This window comes from Sphaeramia orbicularis, chromosome 19 (genome assembly GCF_902148855.1).
Source record: "Sphaeramia orbicularis chromosome 19, fSphaOr1.1, whole genome shotgun sequence".
Lineage (NCBI taxonomy): Eukaryota > Metazoa > Chordata > Actinopteri > Kurtiformes > Apogonidae > Sphaeramia > Sphaeramia orbicularis.
Window position 1 is genome coordinate 5532133 of NC_043975.1, and position 24595 is coordinate 5556727.

Genomic DNA, 24595 nt, shown 5'->3' on the forward strand with positions numbered 1-24595 from the left:
GAATGTTCTTTTAGATTTGAAAAGTCATTATATTACATTCTTTTCATTTTAACTAAATATCTGATTGCCTTCATCACTCTTCTAGCTCATAGACTAATACTGCTTAAATGGAAAGATAAACCTCCAACATTTAAATCTTGGGCTCTGGATCTTTTACATAATTTAACATTGGAAAAAATTAGATATTCCATTAGAGGTTGTGCCAATAAGTTTTTCAGTACCTGGCAACCTGTTCTGAATCACATAAAAGAAGTACATCTGTGATTAATATCCGAGTTCCTTATTTATTTCTTATTAATTATCTTTTTTCATGGTGCAATAGGGTAAGAATGTTCATGGGTTTGGGTATAAAAAAAAAACTGCATTATGTTTCTCTGGATGACTCGATGTGTAATAAAAACACTCAAAGACCCAATAAACCTGATGATTTTACTGTATTTTTCATCATGATATTTAAATGTGTTCAGGTCAAAGGCCATGTTTGGTTATTCTATGGAGCTGGATATGTATTAAAGGCACTATTTCAGTATTATATCATGAATGATACAGAAGTGGATCAAATTGCATCAGAGCTTTGATGTGACTTTTAGGAAATATTGCTGGTGTAAGGTGAAGGTAAATGGTGGCGAGTTCAGCGTCTGGAGGTTTAGATAGTTGGAGAAGATGGATCCTACTGGAATCAAACTATTTCTGAGTAAGTCTATGACAGTGGGACAGGTAGGGACAGAAAGAAGACAAACCCTTACATTACCTGGTCTGTATGTTCCACATGTACAGGATCTGAACTCTGATTGGACAGTGGTTATGGGCGGAGCCTCCATCCGTCAGTTTCCAGAGTGAACCACATGGGTGTTTCTGTGTCTGCTTTACCTTCTGGATCTGGATCGGTTTGTCCATCACAGACCGTGATGTCTTTGGTTTTTTCTGATGGACTTCCTCAGGCTTCGTCACTGGAGGAACTCGACCGTATCAGAGGAAACTGTGGCAGCCGTTCGACCTGGATACACAACAGTATAACTGTGCCATAGTACAGTTACACAACTCAACATCTCTTTGCCAAGATTAAAATTACAGGCATTGAATTATTTTAAGGACACCCAGCCTTAACTCTAGGTTCACCTGCCAAACATGAGCTGGTTCCATGGCGTGGTTCATCACATGCCCAACAGCTGATGGAGTAGAGGAGCTCATCTGTGTAGAAATGTCGAGACGACACAGTTCTGATCTAATAAAGTTTTATTTTCTTAGAAATGGCCAGTTTCCTGATTTCTTTTTTGTCTTTCTAAGAAAGTATACCCCTTTTTGAATTCCAACTAGCATCTACATAATGGTTATTGAATACTTCACAATATATTAAGTCTAGATGTTATGGTACATGCATACGATTCAGGCTGCATGAGGAGCCACAGTCACCACGATACACGGGGGAGGATGGGGGGGACAGGGCGGGGGGGGGACAGGGCGGGGGCTGCAGATGGACTCATCGGTTCCAGTTGAGAGGAGTTCTAACGCCTCCTATTGAAACCCTCTCCACACAACACTGACTGCATCAACTTATAAACATATACACACACACAACCTGCACTGGTACACAACACACATATACACACACACACTCACACACCTTTATACAACTGTGGAGCCCCTCCACCTGCCGTTAAGCGGATATACTGGAGAGGGTTTGTAGTGTTAAATGAGATTCTCTTTCACAGAAAGAACTTCATCACTGGGACGACTGAGTTTCTGCAGTGGGTGTCGGGGTGGGACGAGGGACGCTAACCGAACAAAAATAATTATAATAATAATAATATTAATAATAATAATATAATAAAATAAAAGACATTCAAATACAGTCAGCTTTTTGCTTGAAAATACAAAACTACATGATAAAGCATTGAAATAAAATCCATTGATCAGAACATATTTTTTTTAAAAAAGCCCAAGTGCTCCATCACACACACAATCTTGCTTTTTATCCACACACAACAGAGCAACACCCCCCCTCGGTTGCCTAGTTACAACTGCCTGGGCAGCCAATGGGGATGGCAGCTGCGAGGAAGCAGGAAGTCTCTTTGACGGCAGATCTTGTGAAGAAGAAGAGGAGGAGGAAGAGGAAGGGGCCGAGGGTTAACACCGGGGGGGTCTGGTCGGCCCCTCATCGCTGCCCCTCTCTCCCCGTCGTCTCTTTTCTACAGACTGCATCAGAAATACTCGACTGAGGAATCTCTTGTGGCTGTTGTGTCAGTCTACACTCTGCTCCACTGCTCCCTCTAGTGGAGTCGGCCTGCGCTGCAGCGTCCGACGGCAGCGGGCCCGAAGCTGCTTCCTCTGCAGCCTCGTTCACCTCGATCCCATACGAGAGCGCCGAAGTCAGAGTCTCTCTGGGTCCGTATGGCTGCAGGTGGACGTGTGTATATAGCTGTGTGCGATTGTGTGCGTGTGTGTGTGTAAGTGTGATGTGTGCAATGTAAAATGTGTCTGTGTGAAAGCGTGAACTCCAAGACGCGCCTTCAGTTATGTTGCAGCGTGTTGGACTCGATAGGTGGCGCCGAGTCATACAGAGTGTCCGTGTCGTGTGTGGGCTCTCCGGCCAGCGTGCACGGGTTGGACAACGTTCCTGCTCCACAGTCACAGAAAAACCTGGACCAAACAGGATTCAGAGACACACACATGAGCCTCATCAAGGAAACATCACACAGAGCAACTCATTTATACACAAAGAGAATTAAAACACTGGCTGCTGTCATCAGAATTAAACTACAGATCAATAGTCAGTGGAAATAATACATTAAATAAACAACAGACACTGACAGAACAAGTGACCCATGGTTAGGATTCGTCTACTTAGCCTTAATTTCCTGAAGGCTCTGCCCAAGGGATCAATAAAGTTCTATCTAATCTTCAATAACTCACTTTATTAACAAAGACCAAAAACACAAATGGGTTATTATGAACTGGCTTTAAGTCTAGATTCTTTATTTATATGATGAATCCTTCTATATTTAGAATTTTAATGCATCTTTAAATATAAAACATAAGATGTATAAGAATTAGAATAATATACACCAATTATGCAGTATTTCACAACATTACATTTATAAAAAGGCAAACTGTAAATCAACAAAATAAAAAAATGAGCACAGTACTAAAGTGCATGTACAAAATGATCAAAATGTTCAAGAAAATGCTAAAAAAAAAAAAAAACATAAGAAAATAAGCAAGAATAAAGACAAAAATGCACAAAATGATAAACAAACCAACCTTCAGTTTGATAAAGTCAGGTCTACTGGACTGGAAAGTTAATACCTCAAAGCTAAAATCCACATAGATTCACTTCAATAATTTACAGCTGAATGTGTTGTAATCCACTTTTATTTCATGTTGACTCATGATACTTAAAGTGCGTCTGTGATTTCTGCATCCACAGACTAACAATAATTCCTGGTTTGTGAGTTGGCCACTTTGATGTCAATGCCCTGAATAACACTTACTCACTTTTATTATTTATGATGTTTTCTATCAGTTCTACGGGAATGATATCAACCCATAAATCAGGTCTTTTGTGATCTATATTGGCCTTTAAACATCTACCATCACTTGGCCTCTTAAAAAAAAAAAAAAAGCACCAGAAAAAAATCCTGCAAACCAAAGCTCCTCTAGAGGCTCAGACACTCACCGATCGTGCCGTATAAACTCTACATCGTGTCCTTGGTGGCATTTTTTGATGCAGTTAACACAGATGGCGTTCCTATCTGTCGTATTACAAGTGTGACACCTGAAAAAACGAAGATTAAACCGATTAATTTACAGAACACAATCCACGACGTCTGACAAAGTTGAATGAAACACCATCCTGTAAAACTTAAGTACATTTTCTGCAGGTTTGAACAAGTTAAATGTGAGAATTTCTAATGCATTTTTGCACATTTTGGACATTTATTAACGCGTAGATGCACAGGAGGGAACACAGGAGAGAGAAGGGTGTCCCATTATGAATATCATTTAGGATGTTTTATCCACACTGGCACAAAATATACAAATAATACAAAGGAAGAGCCATGATTGCTTACAAGTGAATTAATGAATCACAAGGTGTGGGGAGTTTCAAGAAGCACGAAATGTTCTGATCTAAGCTGAACTTCTGCACCAGGGTTGACACTTACTGTGAACAACTCTATTATGGGGTATTTTGGCAGATTTTTTGACTCAATAGCGCCCTCTGTCAGGACTTGTTGGTAAATATCACTGGCAGCTCTAATGCTACAGGCTCCTCTAGACTCCTCGTTTTGACCTCAACTCCTCTAACCTTGTTTGTGACCTGAAACCAAAGAGTGAGGATGGAGGATACGCTGGTTTATCCTTTGTGGAAGTCTCCAAACACGTGTGGATTACACAGGATTTTAAGAATGATCATACTCCTCAATCTGAAGGTCTGTTAGGAGTTTAAAGCCATCTAATACTCTGCAAAACTTGTATGTGTTAAATAAAAATATGTGACAATGCTACATCACCTGTTGACATGTTTTTATTATTATTATGTTTACACCAACAGTCATGACAGATCATAAATATAGCAGTGACTGGAACTAAATATAATAGATAATGCAGCTTTCACATGTATTTAAATGTCATCTTTATAAAGTCACGTCTGAGGAAATGACATCTTGTTTTATTGAAAGTCTGTTCAAATCCTGAAGGAACCAAAACGATAAAAACCAGAAAAGCTATGAGTTGATGATGAGGAAAGGTGTGTCTATTAATGCCTTCAGGTTTACTATATGGACACACATGTTATTAAAAGTGTTAAAAAAGTGGATTACCATGTTTCTTTAAGTGCTAAAATGTTCAATTGAAAGGTGTCATGTACTCGAATTAGTGTCTGTGATGAGCCACTGGATATAACTGAGCGGTAAATGAGTAAACAACAGCCGCACAAAGACAAACAACCCTCCGGTGTAATGAAGGACAAAAGGCCAGAGATGATGTTTCAACCAGGAAAGTGTATCTGAACCTGGTTAAACATTAGGTTAAAGTGACATTAATACAGATAGTTTTAAATACGAGCTGCAGAAATAGTGCTGATATACCCCAGTAAAACTTAGTCTTTCCCTCCGTCTTCCTTCCTCCCAGACAAAAACAGTGAACTTCCTCTTGGCAATCAATAAAGTTAATCTGTAAAACCTGATCAGACCTCAGAGCTTACATTTGTTGTTCTATTTTGTGGTTCTTTTACACCATCTTTAATCCATTTTTTTCCCATAAAACACATTTCAAAGTCAACTTTATCAGCGCTAATATTTACTTAGTAATCCAGAAATACAGCTGGATGGTTAATCGATTTGCAATCATAATAGCAGTAACAGTATGTATCAAAAAAAAAAAAAACCTTCAGATGGAGAATCTGATTTCAGAAATGGAAAAAAATAAACAGAACCTTCATAATAGTAACACCAAACATGAATGTCACAATCAGTCTTTGCATTTTCCTCAACAACCAACCAAGCTGATGTAAAGCAATCACAGTATGTCATTTTTTTAACCAGATCTTTTGTTTTTCCTTTGATGAATGGTATTTAATGAGTACAGTATATTTTACTGTATAATGTGAATTATGTGCAATAAGTTCCTGTTCTTGCAATAACAATGCAATATTTATCTAACATTAATGCACTATTTTTATAGACTTGTCCATAGATATACTGTTAACATTGTGTCTATTCATATTTTATGTCTATTGTCATTACCCCGCCCCCAAAAGAGGAGGAAAGGGGTATTGTTTTTGGTTCGGTTTGTTTATTTGTTAACACTCTAGTGGCAAAACTACTGGTTGAATTAATACCAAATTGGGTTTATATATTGCCAGTGACCCAGAATAGATCTGATAACATTTTGAGAAAAGTAGGTCCAAGTAAATTTTTTTTTCTGAATTTACCCCCCCCCCCCCAAAAAAAAAAACAAAAAAAAAAACTTTGCTTAAAATGGGCGAAATTTCAAATGTCTATAAAAACTTCAATTTTGTTTCAATTTTCCAATTTACTTCAAACTCGACAAATATATAGGGGCAGTTGATATACTGACATCAGCACATGCATAGACATGATGACATCAGCTGGACTGATGCCAAAATAAGCTATAATATGTGCATGGAGCAGGATTTGTTGTGCCTGGAACCACTTTTTGTTTTATTCTACTTTTAGTTTTCTTCTTATTTTACATTTTGTAAAATTTTATATTCTATTTTCTAATTTTACTTTTTAGTTTTTGTAATTCTATATTTACTCTATTCTTACTTTCTAATGTATTGTTATTCATATTGTTGAACTGACTGAAGTAGCCCTCCTAATTTAACTGCACACACAACGACAAAGTCTTTTTTATTCTATATTTTCTTGTCACAGCTGAATGTTCTGATGGGTCTTTACCTATAGAAGTCGTGCATGGGGTAACTGGTGTAGCTGGAGATCTTGTAGAGACACTGTCCTCTGCTCACAGCCTTCTCAATGGCGTCCTGGTTATTCAGGATCTTGTTATCTGACACAAAGAGACGCAGCAGGAAATGACCAGGGGACACTTGTTACAGATGAGAGGGTAAAAAACATGATCATGATGAGCAGAGGCTGAGCGGCTATATTTACCTTTCATGGTCACGTTGACTCCTGAGGCCAGAAAAAGACCTCCGAATCTGTTGTTGAAGATCTGGTTGCCCTCCAGAGTGGCTGTGGCGTGGTTAGTGATTTCAATACCTGGAAGAAAAACAGGAAAGAGACTGGGATTAGCATCAGAATCTGAAGTAGAGCGAGTCACGCATTACAGGTAGTCGCAACAAGAGGTGCACCTGCAGCGAAGCCGTCAAAAATACGGTTCTTTCGGAGGATCGGATGGCTGTTAGTGCTGATGAGGACGCCGGCTTGAGCGTTCCTGAAGATGTCGTTCTCCTCCAGAAGACCTGAACAGGGCGAGGGTTTACAACATGAAGTACAGCGAATACGAGCACCTATCAAAAAAGGAGATAAAGGCGGAAACAGCTGCCGGGGTGTTAAGTACCTCTGCCTCCGTTGAAGATGCAGATGCCTCCGTCTCTGCCGTCGTGGATCTTATTCCGCCTCAGTGTGGGGTTACTGTCGGTTTTGATCCACACTCCGGCCATGGCGTTGTCGAAGATCTCATTGTCCTCGATGAAGCCCAGACCTGAGACGTTTCACACACAGGATTAGGCCGACAAGTACATAACAGGGTTTGCACACATTTTCAAGGTCAAATTCAAGCACTTTTTAAGGGTCATTTTCTAATGTTTCTAGCACAGCACCTTATCACTGGAGTAAAATACATATCTACAGGAATACATACTCATTTTTCATATTTTTTTCCCACTTTTTATCACAACAATGTACACTGTATTATAGCAAACATCTAAAATTATGTTTCATAGTAGCAAAAAGTTTAGAAATTAAAGGAGAACACAAAGTTTTACCCAAAAAAAGGGAAGCCACTTGGCGTTCTTCAGACACACTCACACTGAGACAAAGATTAATATAAAAATATACCTGGAATTGACCTGAGAACACCCACAGCCTCAGCCTTAGTGTACATTTTTAAGAGGTATCTTAAGACGCACCTTTATTTTATTGCTTTTATGGGTATTCCTTGATTTTATTGGATATTTTAGAATTTCATATTTTATATTTTTGCACTTTGTATTCTTTTTGTGTGGTTCTGTCATGTCTTTTAATCTGTAAAGCATTTTGTATTTTTTTGCATGTTGCTGTCTTGTATCCTTTTAATCTGTAAAGCACTGTGTGAGGTTTCTCTGTGATACGTGCTGGATAAATACATTTTACTTTCACTAATTTTCTTGTTGGACAAAGTTTTATTTTTCAAAATGTATCACCTCTGTAAGTAGCTTTGGCTTGAAATCTAACCTGGCGGAGTTAATATTAAAAATGAATAAATAAATCACATCACACAGTTATAATTGCAAGCACTTTTCAGACCTTGAAAAGACAACATTAAAATTCAAACACCCATACATACATATAATGATATAAACACAAACTCAAAATCAAGTTCACTGAGTTCTGAATTACCAACTTGGCGAGTTTAGAGTCTTAGAATATCCCAAGAGAGTAGAATATCTTTATAGTTATTGCAAGTACAACAAAATTTAGAAGAGCCATCCAATCTGTGCATCATATATAAAATCTGCTATAAAAATACAAATAAAAGCAGCTAAAATAAATAGGTGAAAAAAAAAGCACAAACCCATCACTCATACACAAGCATACATTCTGTTATTGCACTGATCCCTTATAAAATCTATTGCACATCAGATGTGTTTTTCTGTAATGAGTGTGATGACTGTTGTTGAGGAAAACTGGAACGGACTCCTCAGAACACAAGTCTCTGTTACTGGAATGGTTGGTTGTAAACTTTCCTCCATGGCTCTGCTGTATTTCCTCCATCGTTTCCCTGACACCATTTGTGAGAGTTTAGCTTTAACATCACAAAACGTATAAAAGGTCTGCTTTGACATTAATGACAGGCTTTAATGGATTGGATTTCTAACGTGCTTTTCAAGGCTTTACATTATTTGATCCAGTATTCATTCACTCTCACATACTGATGCTGGTAAACTACATTTGTGGCCCTGAGGCAGGCTGGTGGAAGCGTAGCTGCTAATCTGCGCCAAACACCACCAAACATCCATACACCAGTGTGAGTGGACACAACAGCCACTAGGACAGAGTGGGATTCAAACCATGAACGCTTCAGTTACTGGAGGAGCTGCTCCACCTCCTGAGCCAACTTTGATGAAGGTTGAACTGTCAAGGTATTTTTATAATTATTTAGTTATTTGTTTTTGGGAAATCACCCATTTATGATCATTTATCTAATTCAGAACATATACTGATTTCAATGAGATGACAACAATGACCAAGATGTATTTCTTTAAAGAAAAACTTATGATTATAAGTTGCCTTTGAGAGTAAATTGACCGTTGCACAAAATGCATCTATCCACACCAGTCACCAACCAGTGCATCCTTGGTTAAAAGACACGAGACAAGAACAACAGCCAGGAATTCCATCTAATCTTTGTTTGTGGAAACTTTAAAATGGAGCAGTACTTAGGCCTCGACTGATGAGGTTTAAAGAGATCGCCAGAACAAAAAAAACAGACAAGAACATATATTGAGAAATGCCTAGAGACACAGACAGACTACATAGGTAGAATAAAGGTACACACCTGAGTTGTAGACTAAAATCCCTCCATTCTGGCCTCCCCATATCTTGTTCCGACGAATCTTTGGGTTACTTCCCGTCCTGTGATGGGAAGAGAAAAAAACAAAACAAACAAAAAAAAAACAACCTTTACAGCTGCTTTCTGATGGCAAAACAAACAAGTGATTCCAGGCACAACAAACCCCGCCCCTCATACGTATTGTAGCTTATTTGATGCAGCTGATGTCATCCTGTCTATGCATGTGGTGATGTCAGCATATCAATTGCCTCTATATATGCGCCAAGTCTGAAGTAAATTGAAACAAAATTGATGTTTTTATAGATATTTGAAATTTCGCCCATTATAAGTAAATGGGAGAAAAAAAAAAAAGATGTTAAAAATTCATTACAAACATGAACTTTGACCTAATTTTCCCAAAATGTAATGATATCTATTCTGGGTCACTGGCAATCTATAATCCCATTTTGGTATGAATTCCATCTATAATTTTGCTGCTAGAGTGTTAACAAACAAAGAAGCAAACTGAACTAAAAACAGTACCCCTTACCTCCCCTTTGGGGGTGGGGTAATAAAACATAACTGACAGGGAAACAAAAACCACGGCCCATACATCCAATAAAGATGTTTTAACATTTCTTCTAAAACATGGGTCATACACAGTATAACAGCCTTGTGGGTTTTCTCAACTCAACAGCAGCAGATTGAGAGGGGATTTTTCTCAACTTTTTATGGCTTTAAGATCCAAACACTTCTAGGAGAAAACTGTAATCATGCTCTGACAGATTTCTTCCCAACAGCCCCATAGAATCAGCCTTTTTATTCCTCCAGACAGATGTTTTTTCTTTCTTTCTACACAAAAATGGTTCTCTACAAAGCAAAGGTTGTTAAATGAACAAACCAACAGAAGCAGGTGAGATGTTTTACCTTATCTGCACACCAGAGTACATGTGATTGTAGATGTCGTTGTCTTCCAACACACCGTGCCCATTGTCATAGAAATATACGCCGACCTAAAAGAAAAACAGGCACCGATTCATCACACAATTTAATCCAAAGAGGAGAAATAGACTTAACATTATTCACAAGTTAAACAATGATTTCGGAGAAGCCTGTCAGTGTGGTTTACAATCACTTCTAATGCGGTGCAATGTCGTCCCCCTACTGCTAAAACTAATCAAAAATAACAGCAGGTTTCCATTCACACACAAACAGCTCAGTAAACAACAGAAACGTGTCTAGTATGATGCATAAGAAGACCCATAATTCTTTGTGTGACTGAGAAAATGCAGAAATATGTCCTCAAAGTATTACCTGTGTTACAACATTATATAAAGCAATACAAACGGTACAACAGAAGTACAGTTAAAAACCAAATACAACAAAGTATAATCAGGAAAATGTACTGAAAGTATGAAGTCAAAGTAGTCACAGTGTAGTAAAATGGTCCTGACACATGCGTAACATCACTGAAACCAAGGTGTTTGCAATTCATATTCACACAAAAAAGGGAATAAAGTGAAAGCTACAGTCCTCAAGGATCTGCACATTTTTTTGTATAAATATAATGTCTTTTAAAACGTCTTAATACCACGTCTACGTACTACGTCTTTTATACCATTAGTGGAGCATAAGAAACTGACAAGGTTACACTGAAGACTGTGTCTGACTATGACGCCAGTGTTAAAAGGCAGACGGTCTAGTTGACAAAGGGCTGAATGATGCCTGATCAAGGAAGTCAGAACTGAAGGCTTTGAGAAAAAACACGCATTGATATTAGACAAATCATCTCCTGTTCTAGCACTAACTGACTTTCATGGCCATTGGAAACATAAAATACTGGTAAAATAATATACAGTCATGCTCATTCATTCTGCCCTAGATCAAACTTAATACCAAACACAGACTTCTTTTTTTAATATATATATTTTAACACCAAAAGCTACATTTCAGCCATTTAAGCTTACTTAAGGGCCACTGTGGATACTGGGTTTGTGGATGTTTCACCTGTTTGCCGCTGTGGATGCGGTTCTTGCGGAGAACGGGAGTGCTGCCTGTTGTCACCCAGACTCCAGCCAGTGTGTTGCTGTAAACCTCGTTCTCCTCGATCACCCCTTGACCTTTCTCGTGCTAAAAACGGAACAATAATCAACGGTGAGAAACAGACGGAAAGAGGGAGCAAGTGGGAGTGAGTGCCTCCTCTTATGCTGCCTTCACATCCTATGGGAATTATGGCAAATAATAGTTACGAACGCGAAAATTGCACAAGAACACCCCCTTACATCGTATTTTCCACGAGGGAACTGGGGAAAAAAAATTGCAGAAATGAAAATAACTTTGAACTTTTCAACATGGATTCATCGCAAATGATAAACAATGTTTTTATTAACCTTCTGCTGCTGTTAGCTGATGATTTTGTACATTTATAGTATACACAAAAATGCTGTAGCAGATGAATGAACCTGTTCAAAACTGTTTTACCTGAGTAGCAGGTCACAATAAACTGTGTTTCAGCCATTTTTCATTTCGCTATGGCAACAAAAAGCACTTGAACACAACATAAACCTAATTTTGAATTCACAAGGGAAAAGGGTCATCTTCCCAGTAGCACATGAAGGCATCATTAGTCGACATAATAATGAAATCTAATGATAAAGAGACAGATGTCGACTCCAATGTGAAAAAGGGACAAACTTCAATTATAGAACTTATATACAGTGATTAGTTTACATAGTCAGTGTTTAACCTGCAATAGATCAAGGTTTAAGTGTCACTTTGTGTTTTGTTTTTTTAAAGTCTCATGCATTTTTACAGCAATACAGCAAAATAGACCGGCTAACACAAAAAAAAACAAGGTAAACAGGCTTTGTTAGAGATGTGACAGTTCACTAGGAATACAGGGAATAAAAAGAATACAACCAGCAGTTACTATAAAGTCTGATTCAGCAAGTGTTTCCAGTATCTTTCCCATTTTTCAGGAAAAAAAAAAAAAAAGTTGTAGCAGATGCATTAACACGTCCAAAACTGTTTTACCCAAGTCACGATAAATTTTGTTTCAACCATTTTTCATTTCACCACAAGAACAAAAGCATTTGAACACAACGCACTGGTAATATCAAATTCGCAAGTGGAAAGGCCCATCTTCCCGATAGCACCTGAAGGCAGCATTCATGTTATATTAGAGGCAGTACTTACCACGTAGATGCCGCCGTGTTGCCCATCGTGGATCTTGTTGTGCCGTACGATGGGACAGCTGTTGGTTCGGATCTGAATTCCCGCCAAGGCGTTGCCATAGATATCGTTACTCTCTATCAATCCCCGCCCATCTCCAAATATGTACACTCCTCCTTGGTTACCGTTAAAAATAGCGTTTCCCCTGATTATAAAGAAAAAAAGAGAAAAAAACTATCAAAATGAAGCAAATTCAGGCTTGTTTTTCATGATTAATTCTTTCCACACCACTGATGAGATATTATGTCAGTCTTTGTTTCCACTGTTATACTGTAGCTTTTGTCTTGAAAATGAGTATCAGGAAATGATATTTGTCCAAACTGTCATTTTTTGTAGAAACTTACCACTATTTAAAGGCTTATACTTCAGAAACGTATGAAGATAGAATAAAATTATTTTTGTGTTTAAAAGTTGAAGTTCTCTACACTGCCTTTGAGTAATTTAACTTCAAAGTCACCAGTGTTATTCTGTTGCTATCTTTACTTCTTTATTATTTTTTTCCTTTGTTGTTTGCTCCTGGTTATTGTGATATTGGACTATTTTGTTCTTTAAATTCACTGATGTTCTTCTGTTGTTGTTACTGTTCTGTTTTTGCCTGTTGTTAATTTCTGTTTCAGGGTCTGTATCAATGCTTGTTTGTGTATAACTCCTGTCCTGTTCTCCCATCAGGTAATATCCATATAAGAATAAAATAATTAAATCCAACCAATTGGGGGAATTGATCGAAGGTTGAAAACCCTCTTAGATCAAAACTGTCAAGACACTTGTGGCACCAGTACACTTACAGTCGCGGAAAAAATTATTAGACCATTAAAAGTCATCAAAAACAATAGCTATGCAATCAAGTACTAAGTCCTGTGTGTATCATGTGACTAAAACAGACAGAAAAGAAAACACGGAATGCCTAAAAGCATTGTTTTTGGCAGTATGATGCCATAGATATTGATGTAAGAACTGAAGTAATTTTGGTTATTATCAAATTAAACTCTTATGAGCTATTTTTGTTATCATTATATTTGTCCAAACAAATGTACCATTATTTGTACCAGGCATGAAAATGACCAAGAAAATGAAGAGAACAAGGGGTGGTCTAATAATTTTTTCCGCAACTGTATACTGGGGACCGAACTGCTAAAAAGGACTGTTCTTTCTTTTGTATTCAGTGTCTTGTATTCAGTGTCCACATACTTTCAACATAACATTTCCAGTGGGCCTTCAAACTTTAGTGGATATGATTAAAAAGGCTGGAGGGGAAAGACTTAAAAGAGAGAGGCGACATGAGTGCGTTCTCACCGTATCGTCGGGTCACTGTTCGACGTGATCCAAACACCGGCGAAGTTATTGGCATAGATTTTATTTTCTATGAACTGCCCCCTCCCCTTCTCGTGGACGTAGATGCCCCCGGTCTGGCCGTGATGGATCTCACAGCGGACCACCGTGGGGTTGGCGTAGGCTTTCACCTCGAAGCCTGCGATGCGGTTTCTATGGATGTTACAGTTCTCAAAGTAGCCCTGAAGGACAAGCAGGAAAGAACAATTATAGGGAGATATACAGACGCTAGAGAAGCGTTATTGACAGACGGAAAACACTTTACCATGCCGTGGTCGAAGGTGAACACTCCGACATCTCTCCCGTGGTGAATGTGGTTCCGTCTGATGATGGGATTACCGTGGTTTTTCACCCAAATTCCCGCTAGAGCGTTGTTGCTGATTTCATTGTCTTCATAAATGCCCTGAAACAGATGACAGCGCGGCGTTAAAAGTGTGAATTTATAGGAAAACAAGGACAGGTGTCTGAAGGAAAAACGTCGCATTTACCTGTGCATGATCTGTGATGTAGAGTCCTACATTCTCACAGTCACTGATGTTGCAGTGTTTGATGGTTGGACACGCCCCCTGGCCGCTGACGCACACTGCTGAACCAACTAAACATAAAAACAACAACAAAAGGCAATTTAAGCATCTGAACAGTTTTAAATCAACACTGTAAAGACTAAAAAGCAGCTGAAATCAGGGAAAGATGAGTTGAGTGTAAGGATGTTATGTTTTGTGACACTGCATCGATTTCTAACCACTTAATAGTTAACATTTAAAGATTTTGCTCATATTTGTCAGATGTCTGAAGCTGATAAACTCTATTTAAATCCATATGTATGCATTCGGTGGCCTACAATACCACAACTCATCATTTCACCTCTATTATTCATCTGACTGGCTAATAAATTAATTTCTGCACATGTCTCTGGGTTTGTTCTCATATGTCTTTGTGTAATAAATCCTGAATTTGATTCCCATCCAAAAACACTGCATTTATTATTATACTTGTGTAGTCACATACCAGGCAGGTGACAAGCTACCGAATGAACACATGATAGGGAACACTCAGAAATTCACAGGAAAACTACAATGCTAATGCTTTCATACTAATTTAAGCACTTTTCATGAACTATAAAGGTTTATATTCACCAGCATCACATGCAGATAAAATATCAACGGCCAAATTATTCACTAGGAAATAGGTCACACAATATTAGGCTTCTGAATAAGCTTTATTTTACTGTCCTTAGATGACTTCAATATAAAACTAAATGCTTTATGTACCCACAAGCTGTTACCACAATAAGGCTATTAGTACTTACTGGTATTATTCTGCCATTCTTTAATATATACAGTACATACTGTGCAGAAGTCTTAGACCACCCCTAGCTATGTTGTTTTTACACTGTTGTAATGAGTCTCTTATAAAATACACAAAAAAATAGTCATAATATACACAGGATTAAAAAAAAAAACAACCAAACATTCAAAATACAAAAAAATATAAACTAATGGCTTTGACACAAAATACTGGATACACTCTGTATGTGACCCCCCCCCCCCCCCCCCCCCCCCCAAAATACAACGTTTATCCCAACTACTGAAATGATATAAAATGACACACTCTTGTGTTGCTTGATACATGACAATAAGTTATTCTCATTTTTAGATAATATAGTTTACCATTACTATCCAGAATTTAAAACAAATTAATCAAAGTAAGAATATATTAAATATTTTACTAAAGCTATGCAGATTGTGAAAATGATACTTTTTATGTTGTTACAGAGATTGAGAAAAAAACCCTACCAAACCTACTTATGGCCCCAAACACTTGCACATAACTGTACATTATTTTACTAAAACAAAAACATTATACTCAGACGACTAGTGAAGCTTGTGTGTTTCAGTTTGTGGAGAGTATAAACATAAGGCGCATTAAAATATATATAAAACACTTTTTAACAGGACTGTAACGCTCACTGTCAGTTAAATATGTTATCTTATTTGCTTTCATGTTATTTTTTATTGTTGGAGAAACACCTGCTCAAGGATACATGTAAATGAAATAAATATAAATATATTCATTTGAGTTATGTTTAGGAAAAAGGGGTTGGACCATATTATTTCATCCTTCCTTTATCCTTTTAGACATGGATGTTTATTTCTAACCTGAGAATCTGTTGTAGATATTCCTGTTAAGTCTTGTTTTGTTGATTTAATTATTATCTGTTCTAAATAATCTAATATACAGTTATAATATATTCTCTCGTACATTCACGCTTAGTTACATGACAGATTGAGGCACAATAAATCACAAGTACAATCCAAAGTTAATGTTCATTTTGGGATTATATTGCATCATCAGTTTCTGGACACAGATCAGCACAACTTAGGTTTTGAGCTGAGTTTGTGTAATATATGGTTAAGTTAGCAAATTCAGCCAATATAGAGATGAAGTTACACAGCAGACGTTCTGTCAGAGTCAAGTTCACCTTCTGTTTCTGCATTAACTCACCATTTCTCTGTCTGATAACTCACTCCACGTCTCCAGCTTCTCATGACACAGTAAATCGTATCAAAATCTCTAAAAAGTAAACTAATTTTAGACATTTTATGTCCCAGTTTTTGAGTAAAAGTGCTCAACTGCGCATTTGTTCAATCGTGTTGCAGCTATTGAATATCTTGCCACCATAAAACAATGTAACATAGCATCTATATACACTTCACATAAGGAATTACTACAAAAATATGGCAGCACTGGCCCACCAGCCTCAAAACCAGCAGTATTGACAGGTTTAGATGAAGAAAACAGGTTAAACCCACCATATATTGCTTCTTAAGTATGCATTTCCATATGGTAAATATTACCTTGTTTACAGCTACAGCATCTCAAACAAATGACGATAATAAAACTCAGGTCATATGACGCAGACTCCAATAAAACAACCCACATTTTCATCAGAGACAAACTGTCACAATAAAAGCAGACGCTAAAAAAAGTCCAAGACCTAAATGACAAATTTAGACCCATCATGGGACACAGACTCATCATGGACACACTGAGCAGCCACGGTGCACCCCAGAAAATATTTATTCCCCTTACCCAAGGTACACAAATAGACAAACACAGCAACCATAAATCCAACACACATCAGACCCTGTCAGAGATGCTACTTCAGTGAGGCTTGTTTTGGAAGGAGCCGTGTCAACAAAGTGGTGATTCATCAACAGTAGAGAGTTTGAGGTGTTGATTTGATCCCCCATTAGCGCTTCGGTGCGTGTGGTTGTGTGCGTTACCTGTGCACGTGGAGCGGATGATGCAGTGGTCGATGTTGGGGCTGCAGTTGACTGTGATCTCCAGACAGTGGTGGGCGTTGTGGTGCTGCGCAGACTTGTCATCAGGATTAAACTAAAGAGAGAAGCGCAGTAGAGGTCAGACAGAGGCTGCGCTTACAGACTACACATCAGGCTTCTGTCCACCCACCACCACAGTCATTAGCAGCAATAATACCTAAAGCTGATAACAGGACGTAATCAACCACATAAATATCATTTACTGGAAGAGAATGATGACAGAAATCACAACACGGACCGGGACAAGTGCTGGGTCAGCTTTATATGTTGTTATTTTATATCAAAAGTATATATTTTGCCATTTGTACAAAGTGTAATAGGGAAATAGGCACTTTGTACGTGGGGCGGCGAGAAACTTCAGAACTTTTGGAAAGACTCTTACGCTAATTTCTCAATTAATAGAATGTCTTATTCCTGTGGATGCAAAATTGTGTATTTTGCACATCGTCCATGAGCAGTTTCAAGTAATCGGAAGAAAAGGGAAAGCGTAAAATTTTTGCTTATTACACAGCTAACCAATAGATTAAAGACATGTCCTATAACCTGGTGCTAGAAAAGCTGACATACCTGGTTTAAGAAAGATCAGAGACTTTTATAAGATCTGGACTCCTTTTTTGCAATTTATAAAGGACTTGTCACAATAGATAATTAAGGTGTGACTGTCAAGTATTTGTTTTTTTTTTGCACTGGGGGTGGGTGCCATCGTGTGGGTGTGGGGGGGATTGTTTTGATGTGTGGGTGTTGTTGCCTGTTCTTATAAAACAATGAAAAACAAATGTATTCATGAAAAAAAAGTATATATTTTGCTACATTTTTAACATCTTATCATATTTAAGACATAATTCAAGGAGAAGCAAGACAAACCTAATTTCCCCCTAACAGAAGTCAACAAGCAATTCCATGTATAAAAATCTTACTTCTATAAAGTACAACAATGTACTTGGGCTAATATGATTTATTTTCTCTACAGAACGGTCGAGAAGTGCTCAGATGTTACACCAATGTCTTATAATCAGGGCACAGACTAACAATTTCCTTATCAATTAATCAGGAATTTCCTCAATTAATCAAGTAGTTATAACACAATGACATTCAGTTTACCATCAAAAGAGGAGAGAATGTGAGTTTAAGAAGCTGTAATGAAAAGATTGACTTTTTCTTGAATGGATAGATTAATGCTTATAGACTAGGAAACACACTGCCACAGAAAAAAACACTGTATAATGTCAAACTTCTTACTCAAAGACATTTAACTTTACACACAAAACTATCCAACACAATCTTTTCTACATCGGTATCTGTCTCATGCTACAGATGTCAAACCAAACTGCACCTTTAAGACAAAACATACATCCAAAGTGAGAACCCTGACCATTAAACACCAGCACGACTAATCTAATAAATCCATAAATATACTTCAAAATATCTGACAACTACTGCACGTTAATGTGTCTGTATTTTCATACATGAGGTAATTATTGAAGACATCTGTGAAGGAGCTTCCAGTTTCATGCTTCATATTAAAACATGAACAAAGCAACACATTTCTGGAAGACGACCATGATCAAGCTCCAAAAACTGCAGCGACAAATCTAATAATTACCAAACAATTAAGTCTGTTATGCGCTCTCCAGCTGTTTCTGCAGCAGAACTGAATAATCTACAATCAGACCACGAGGGAAATACATACTTCACCCACAGTTATGTACACATTAAAATGTACAGACTACAGTAGGCTTTTGCGTTGGCAGCAGAGACCCACAAGTGAAAACACAGATAAACATATGCCTTAAAGCGACGGTCACTGCTTCAGAGTCATCTTTTATTCAGGTTGGTTTGTAAATTACAGGGGAAAAGAGCGTTACTTACCCTAATGGTCATGTATCCCACATAGGCATCCTCTGAACCCTCCATGAAGACAAATGTTGAATCTCTTGTATTCTCTATCACCACCTTGTCAGCGACTTTCCCAGGAGCTGAGGAGGAAGTGGAGAGCTCTAAGTGACAACCTCGATAAACAGTATTTAACACCTCCTTAACAATGAAACAGAACAGAAACACCTCTGGTACTGTGTACAATAAACAGTTACCATCTAAAGTAGGGGTGCACTGATGTTTCCACTGAACTTATTCATCAGTATTTAAGATATTGAAGGTTTTTAAGTCACAAATATGGATGAATAAACTTGTGGTCAAAGACACTGTAATGCGGAGCTGGAAGTCTTTAAAAAAAACAATTCAACCTATTCTTATACATATACACACAATAAATATAGTAATACTAATAATTTTCTTGGCACAAGAAGGAGGATATATAAAAACACAAAAAAAAACTACATAGATATCACCAAATAGTCATTTTACATATCATATCAGCCCATGATGCCCAGTCAGTGCATCAATAATCTGAAGTCAGGTGCACTCATCAGTGAGTTTACTGCGCTCACCTGCACCAATCATGGTGATGGGCGACTCTATGTAAATCCACTCGTCTGTGTAGATACCAGAGTGGACAAAGATGAGGCCGTCAAAGTGGGCTTCTTGTACCCCACCTAGTGCATCTTCAATGGTGTCGTAGTACTGAGGGAGGGAAAAAAAAGCACCAAGACACCTATCAGGCACAGAAATACCCACATTTGGGAAAGAAAGCAGATGTTCACATTATCTGTTGACGCCATAAATGTCAACGCAATGAAACAGATCTTCGCTCAACTCACCAGCATGTTCTCCCTGCCTTTGTATCTGCCAGGGTTACTGTAGAAGTGCTCGGCAAAGCCTGGTTTTACATGGGCACCTTTGTACTGTGACACAATTTAACATGTAAACAGATTAATTTTAAGCATTAACACTGATACAATCACAATAAAACATAAACATTAACACTGACAAGCAGTGCTGATAATGTTTAGTGACAAAATGACACAGCTGGAGCATAGGAACATGTAACTCAGTCATGAGACAAGACGATGTGTGATTGGTTTCAGCTGTGCTGCCTCCCTCTGCTGTTAGATTACAGATGATGATACTGATGGTTAGGCCAAAAAAAAAAAAAAAAAAACCTCTGACTGCACTGCATGGTCTATCAAACTGATTTGTATCATTTTGTCATTTTATTGACTAAACAACTGGACACTTAATTAGAGAAATAATTGTAAGGTTAGTTAATTATTAAAGCAGCTGTAAGTGCAGCTTTTAATTAATTACCACAGAAGAATAAAGACACAGAAATGCAAGCTTTCAAGAACATCAGTGGATGACCAACAAACAGATGCAGCAGCAACACCACCCATTCTCTGAGCATTAATATATAATACAGTGTTAACACAGAAACACACAGTGATAACAGGTGAAAGAAATTCAGAATAGAATGGAAGTCTGATAATGAAACTCACAATCATACGCCTCCTTCAAATCACAACTTAAACATTGGATGAAGGAAAACCAAGCCTGTGACCATCAGTAGGGTGTCCTCATTGTGTTGTTTTGTGTGTTTTTATGTTTGTCTTTTGTCAGTTGTCTTTCTTGTCACCTGCCTAGGGACTACAGATGGAAATTAGCACTGTTGCTACAATTTGGCATATTTACAGCTGCAACTGCTGTAGATGTTCATTAATATGCACTGTCCCTTATATATAAATAAATAAATAAATCATGATTTGCTTTTAATGCCAGCTTTTAACATTTTAAACAAAGGTTTGTATTGCTTCCTATTACACATATTACTTCTACTCAGATCATGCTGCACATTTTATTGTTCAAGTCCCAAAGCAGAGACCAGTCTGAAGGAGTCAGAAGAAACAAAAACCCGACCGTAAATTTCATACCCCTTTGAATCAACAACCGTACTGCATATGCAGATTCAAAAAACACAACTATCCATGAATCAGCTTTAAACATTTATTGCAAAACTCACATTCTAAGAAACACCTCAGTAAAAGCAAACCGCTTTTGACAGCAACTGGCCATTAAGTATGATCATTTTCAACCAATCAAAACAGGCTTTTATGGCGTTTTGATAGAGCACTACCAAAAAGTAAAATGATGGGATGAGAGGTGAGCATCCAAGTAAAAGCACTCATCAAAAAGGACACAATGAACTGAAGCTGATTTATGTGTAAACATGACATTTCATTCAGCCTCCTGATGCTGACTGAAAATGTAATTAAATCAGGCAGCATTGGCTGAGTGTTTGTGCCATGATACAAAACAAACTAATGACTGTATCACCATCAATTCATGTACACATTATGTTTCAAAACTCAATCAGGGATATTGATTTGCTTTCTAGCATGCTCGAGCAAAGTGTTTAATGTGTGCAGGTAGCTATATTTCTGTCAGACGTTACTTTGGATTTGATTCCACAGCCACAAATGGTCATGTCTTTATGAACGTATTTATTTTTTTCATACCCAGAGAGCACGTGTTAGTCTAAGCGCGGACAGAGAAACACTTCAGTGAGCACTTTCAATTGTAATAACAGTAAGCAGACATGATTTACCAGCTGTTGGAAGCTCTCCTTCCAGGGGTTTGGATGTTCATGCTCCTCAGGGCTGACCTGGTAGAACCGGCCTGGCTCAGGGTGCATCATAGGACGTGTGTACTCAAATACCTCCATGTATAGGCGCTTCCTAGATAATTAAAATGCAAGAAACAACAGATAAATATTCACTTCCTACAAACTGCAATAATAAAACCAGGAAGATGTTTGTTGCTGTTCAGTAACACTAACCACAGAATGGGGTCGTTTGCTAGCTGGCTGAATCTCTTGCAGACACAAGCTGCCTGACAGAGGTCCTGTTCCAGTAAGTATGAGAAAATTTTCAAAACAACCTCATCTGGAAGCTTCTGCTGCAGATATTGCTCTGCTGGGGCTGCTAAAGAAAGAAAAACACCCCACACACACACACACACAAAATGTAAGCATTCAGGTAAAAGCTCTTCACTCTAAAGGAGTACAAATGCATAAAACAAAATATAACAGTACACACAGAAAATCAATGCAGCCTCCATTTAGGAAAAAATATGCCCTGCTTACTCAGCTGCAAACATATAACACACACCTGGCAGGTCGTGGCTCTTACCGGACACCCGTGCCCGCTTGGCTCGATGACCAAAGGCCTCTGTTGATGAAGTGGAAGCTCCCTGTAAAGACGTGCAAGATACATATTAGTTATACGCCAACAACACAAAGTAACCAAACACCAAATCCATTAACCTGTCATAAAGTCATTGTTGCTTGTCTCATTCTCACACACTTAATTTATTCATTATAAAATGCGGTCTAACCTCCATTGGGCCCTTGCTCAGGCAGGCAGAGGCGGTGGCAGAGGCAGCAGCGGTTCTCTTGGGGAGTAGGGTCTTACGACGAAGCTGGTAGGGACTGTTCTGAGCTCCTGGTCCGGACTCCTCAATAGCCATTTCTGCTGCAGCTGCTGCAGGAGCCTCCTCATCTGGCAAGGAAGACAAGAGATTTTCTATATATGCACCACAGTATGAACACACATTTCAATGCACAAAGCTGCAGAGAAAGGCAAGGCCATGCCACAAGAAAAGCAGTGGCTCTCTGAATCACTATCTATTCACTACCTTGTTCATAACTGCAGAAATGCTTATCAGTCTGGTAAGAGCAGCAGGGAAACCAAATACATTTTCAAAGTGAAAACATCCAACCACTGACACTCATAGTCTTGCTAACAGTACTGATACAATGCTGTGTATTCATCTCACATACTGTATGCACACTGCGCAGGCTAACAGACAGGGTAGTAGCTTGTGAGACAGACAAAGGTTGGTGATTGATAATGGCAGATGCACCCCCTGCAGCCACATTACCAGCCTTTTGGGTTCAGTCATTCCTAATCGGGTAGGCTGCATCTGTCTTTCGAGTCTCATATGATCAGAATCACACATCTTTCCGGGTGCTGTCAAATTAAGGGCCGCAGATTAAGTCGATTAGACGTGCGGCTAATGGCTAAAAACTGAACTGCGTAGCTGGCAAATCCGCGGTGTAAACAAATGGAGCAAGGGGCTAATTTGCGCCGAGAACAAGGAAGGGGTTGAGAGCTCAGTGTACAGGCTGAGTAAACTGCTCCAAAACACACCAAAAGAACAATGTGAATCCGCTAAATCACACCTAAAATCATCTATCACAGCTGATCCGTGTGGCCTCTTGAAACTGGGCTGCTAGTTAGCATTGTCCCATTCGCTGCTAATGTTTTTGTTAACGTTACACCCCAAAAATGGCAGTCCAAAGACGCTGCAGATTTACACCCTCAGAATCGGTAGTGACAGCTGGGAATGTAGCGGCCGGGTTGACGGGAAGATCCCGGATTGACCAACTGAAGTCAAGCCCCATGTCTCCACCGGAGGTTACCTGAATAAGAGCCATTAATGTTGACCGTCTAGCTACATACGCATTACGTTAAGCGAAGACAACCCCCCAACCTCCACCTAACCTGGTAGCTAAGCTAGCGGTGTTAGCTATCCCCAATCACTCAAGCCAAACAAAGCGCGGCCTGGCCTAAGCCACAGAGCAAGAAGCCTCGGGTTTTCCTACTGCTCCGGCGCCCGTAGCAGTGGAGAGCAGCGCGGCGCGGACAGTTACGGCTTACGCGAAGACCCTTACCGCCTGACACGGCTTCACCTTGTATGTCCAGCCGGCCGGGGGCCTAGCTTACCTCTATCCCCGTTGTTCCGTTCGGGCTGGACCGGGCGCGGCCTCGACACTCGCCTGGGTCTCCTGTTGGTGGCTCTGACGGAGTTCATCTGGGGAGTTGGTTTGTTGAAAAAATTCACTGCTATCCTCGACCGCCCGCTTCTAATTTTAGCCCGCGACCCACACTACAACCCGGACGGCCCTTTTTCCAAACACACCCGAACGAGTGCGACCGAAAACCCGCTGGTATTTGGGGCGGAATGGCTTTTTCTCTCCGCGGTGGTGGTGGTTCAGCTCCCCCCCGTATCGCCTCTCGGTGCCAGCTCCGTCTCAGTCTGTAGCAGGAGGAGCCATTAACCCACACGGGAAACAATCGCGAGAAAAAAAGAGCAAAGTAGCCGCTCGACCAATCGCGTGTGCCGTTTCATTCACGCGTCCTGCGGCGGCCAATCAGCGGGCTCGTACCAGACGACGTGACGGACCGTTCTGTTGGGGTTCTCAGTCGGTCAATGGCTGTGACCAATGGACACAAGTGGAGCTGCAGCCACAACATAATGTATAGGCTTTAATGCAGACCCAGTCCCCATTTTAGCACAGGACATATGGAAACGAGCAAGAGATGGATGTTGGTTTAAATGCAAAACGTGTCACAAATCCAGATTATTTTGAAGAGAGCAACAAAACAGACATGAACACACTCTTACATTTGCATTTTAGGATGGTTCTTAAACATTGCACTGCATAAGAAAACAGTCAAATAACATGAACACAATGAGCTTTAGTTCAAAACCTAAGTTGT

At 39.1% G+C, this 24595-nt stretch overlaps 1 protein-coding gene across 4 annotated transcripts; it reads right to left on the reverse strand.

The window, feature by feature from the left end:
* Positions 1–1218: 1218 nt before the first annotated feature.
* fbxo11b (F-box protein 11b) lies at positions 1219–24151 on the reverse strand. 4 transcript variants are annotated; one of them, XM_030163437.1, is made up of 22 exons: positions 23819–24151; positions 22428–22591; positions 22223–22283; positions 21871–22012; positions 21640–21769; positions 19859–19942; positions 19589–19721; positions 19011–19117; positions 17085–17196; positions 14286–14392; positions 14063–14200; positions 13762–13979; positions 12433–12613; positions 11245–11367; positions 10165–10250; positions 9244–9320; positions 7045–7188; positions 6836–6946; positions 6636–6743; positions 6423–6531; positions 3677–3775; positions 1219–2640 (listed from the first exon to the last, which is right to left on the reverse strand). In XM_030163437.1, exons 1-22 carry the CDS (start codon positions 23904–23906, stop codon positions 2511–2513), a joined length of 2652 nt encoding a protein of 883 aa, XP_030019297.1. In that variant the 5' UTR covers positions 23907–24151; the 3' UTR covers positions 1219–2510. The 4 variants fall into 4 exon arrangements, with proteins under 4 accessions (XP_030019297.1, XP_030019296.1, XP_030019294.1 ...); XM_030163436.1 differs by having other exon boundaries at positions 21871–22015; XM_030163434.1 differs by having other exon boundaries at positions 22202–22283.
* Between the last annotated feature and the right edge of the window lie 444 nt (positions 24152–24595).

Coding starts and splice junctions, on each gene's coding strand:
- fbxo11b (XM_030163433.1), bottom strand. CDS start 23,906: ATGAACTCCGTCAGAGCCACCAACAGGAGACCCAGGCGAGTGTCGAGG. Junction 17,197..19,010: donor TGGGATACATGACCATTAGG/GTAAGTAACGCT, acceptor TTCTCTCTTTAG/TTTAATCCTGATGACAAGTC. Junction 10,251..11,244: donor GCATCCACAGCGGCAAACAG/GTGAAACATCCA, acceptor TTTTTCTTTTAG/GTCGGCGTATATTTCTATGA.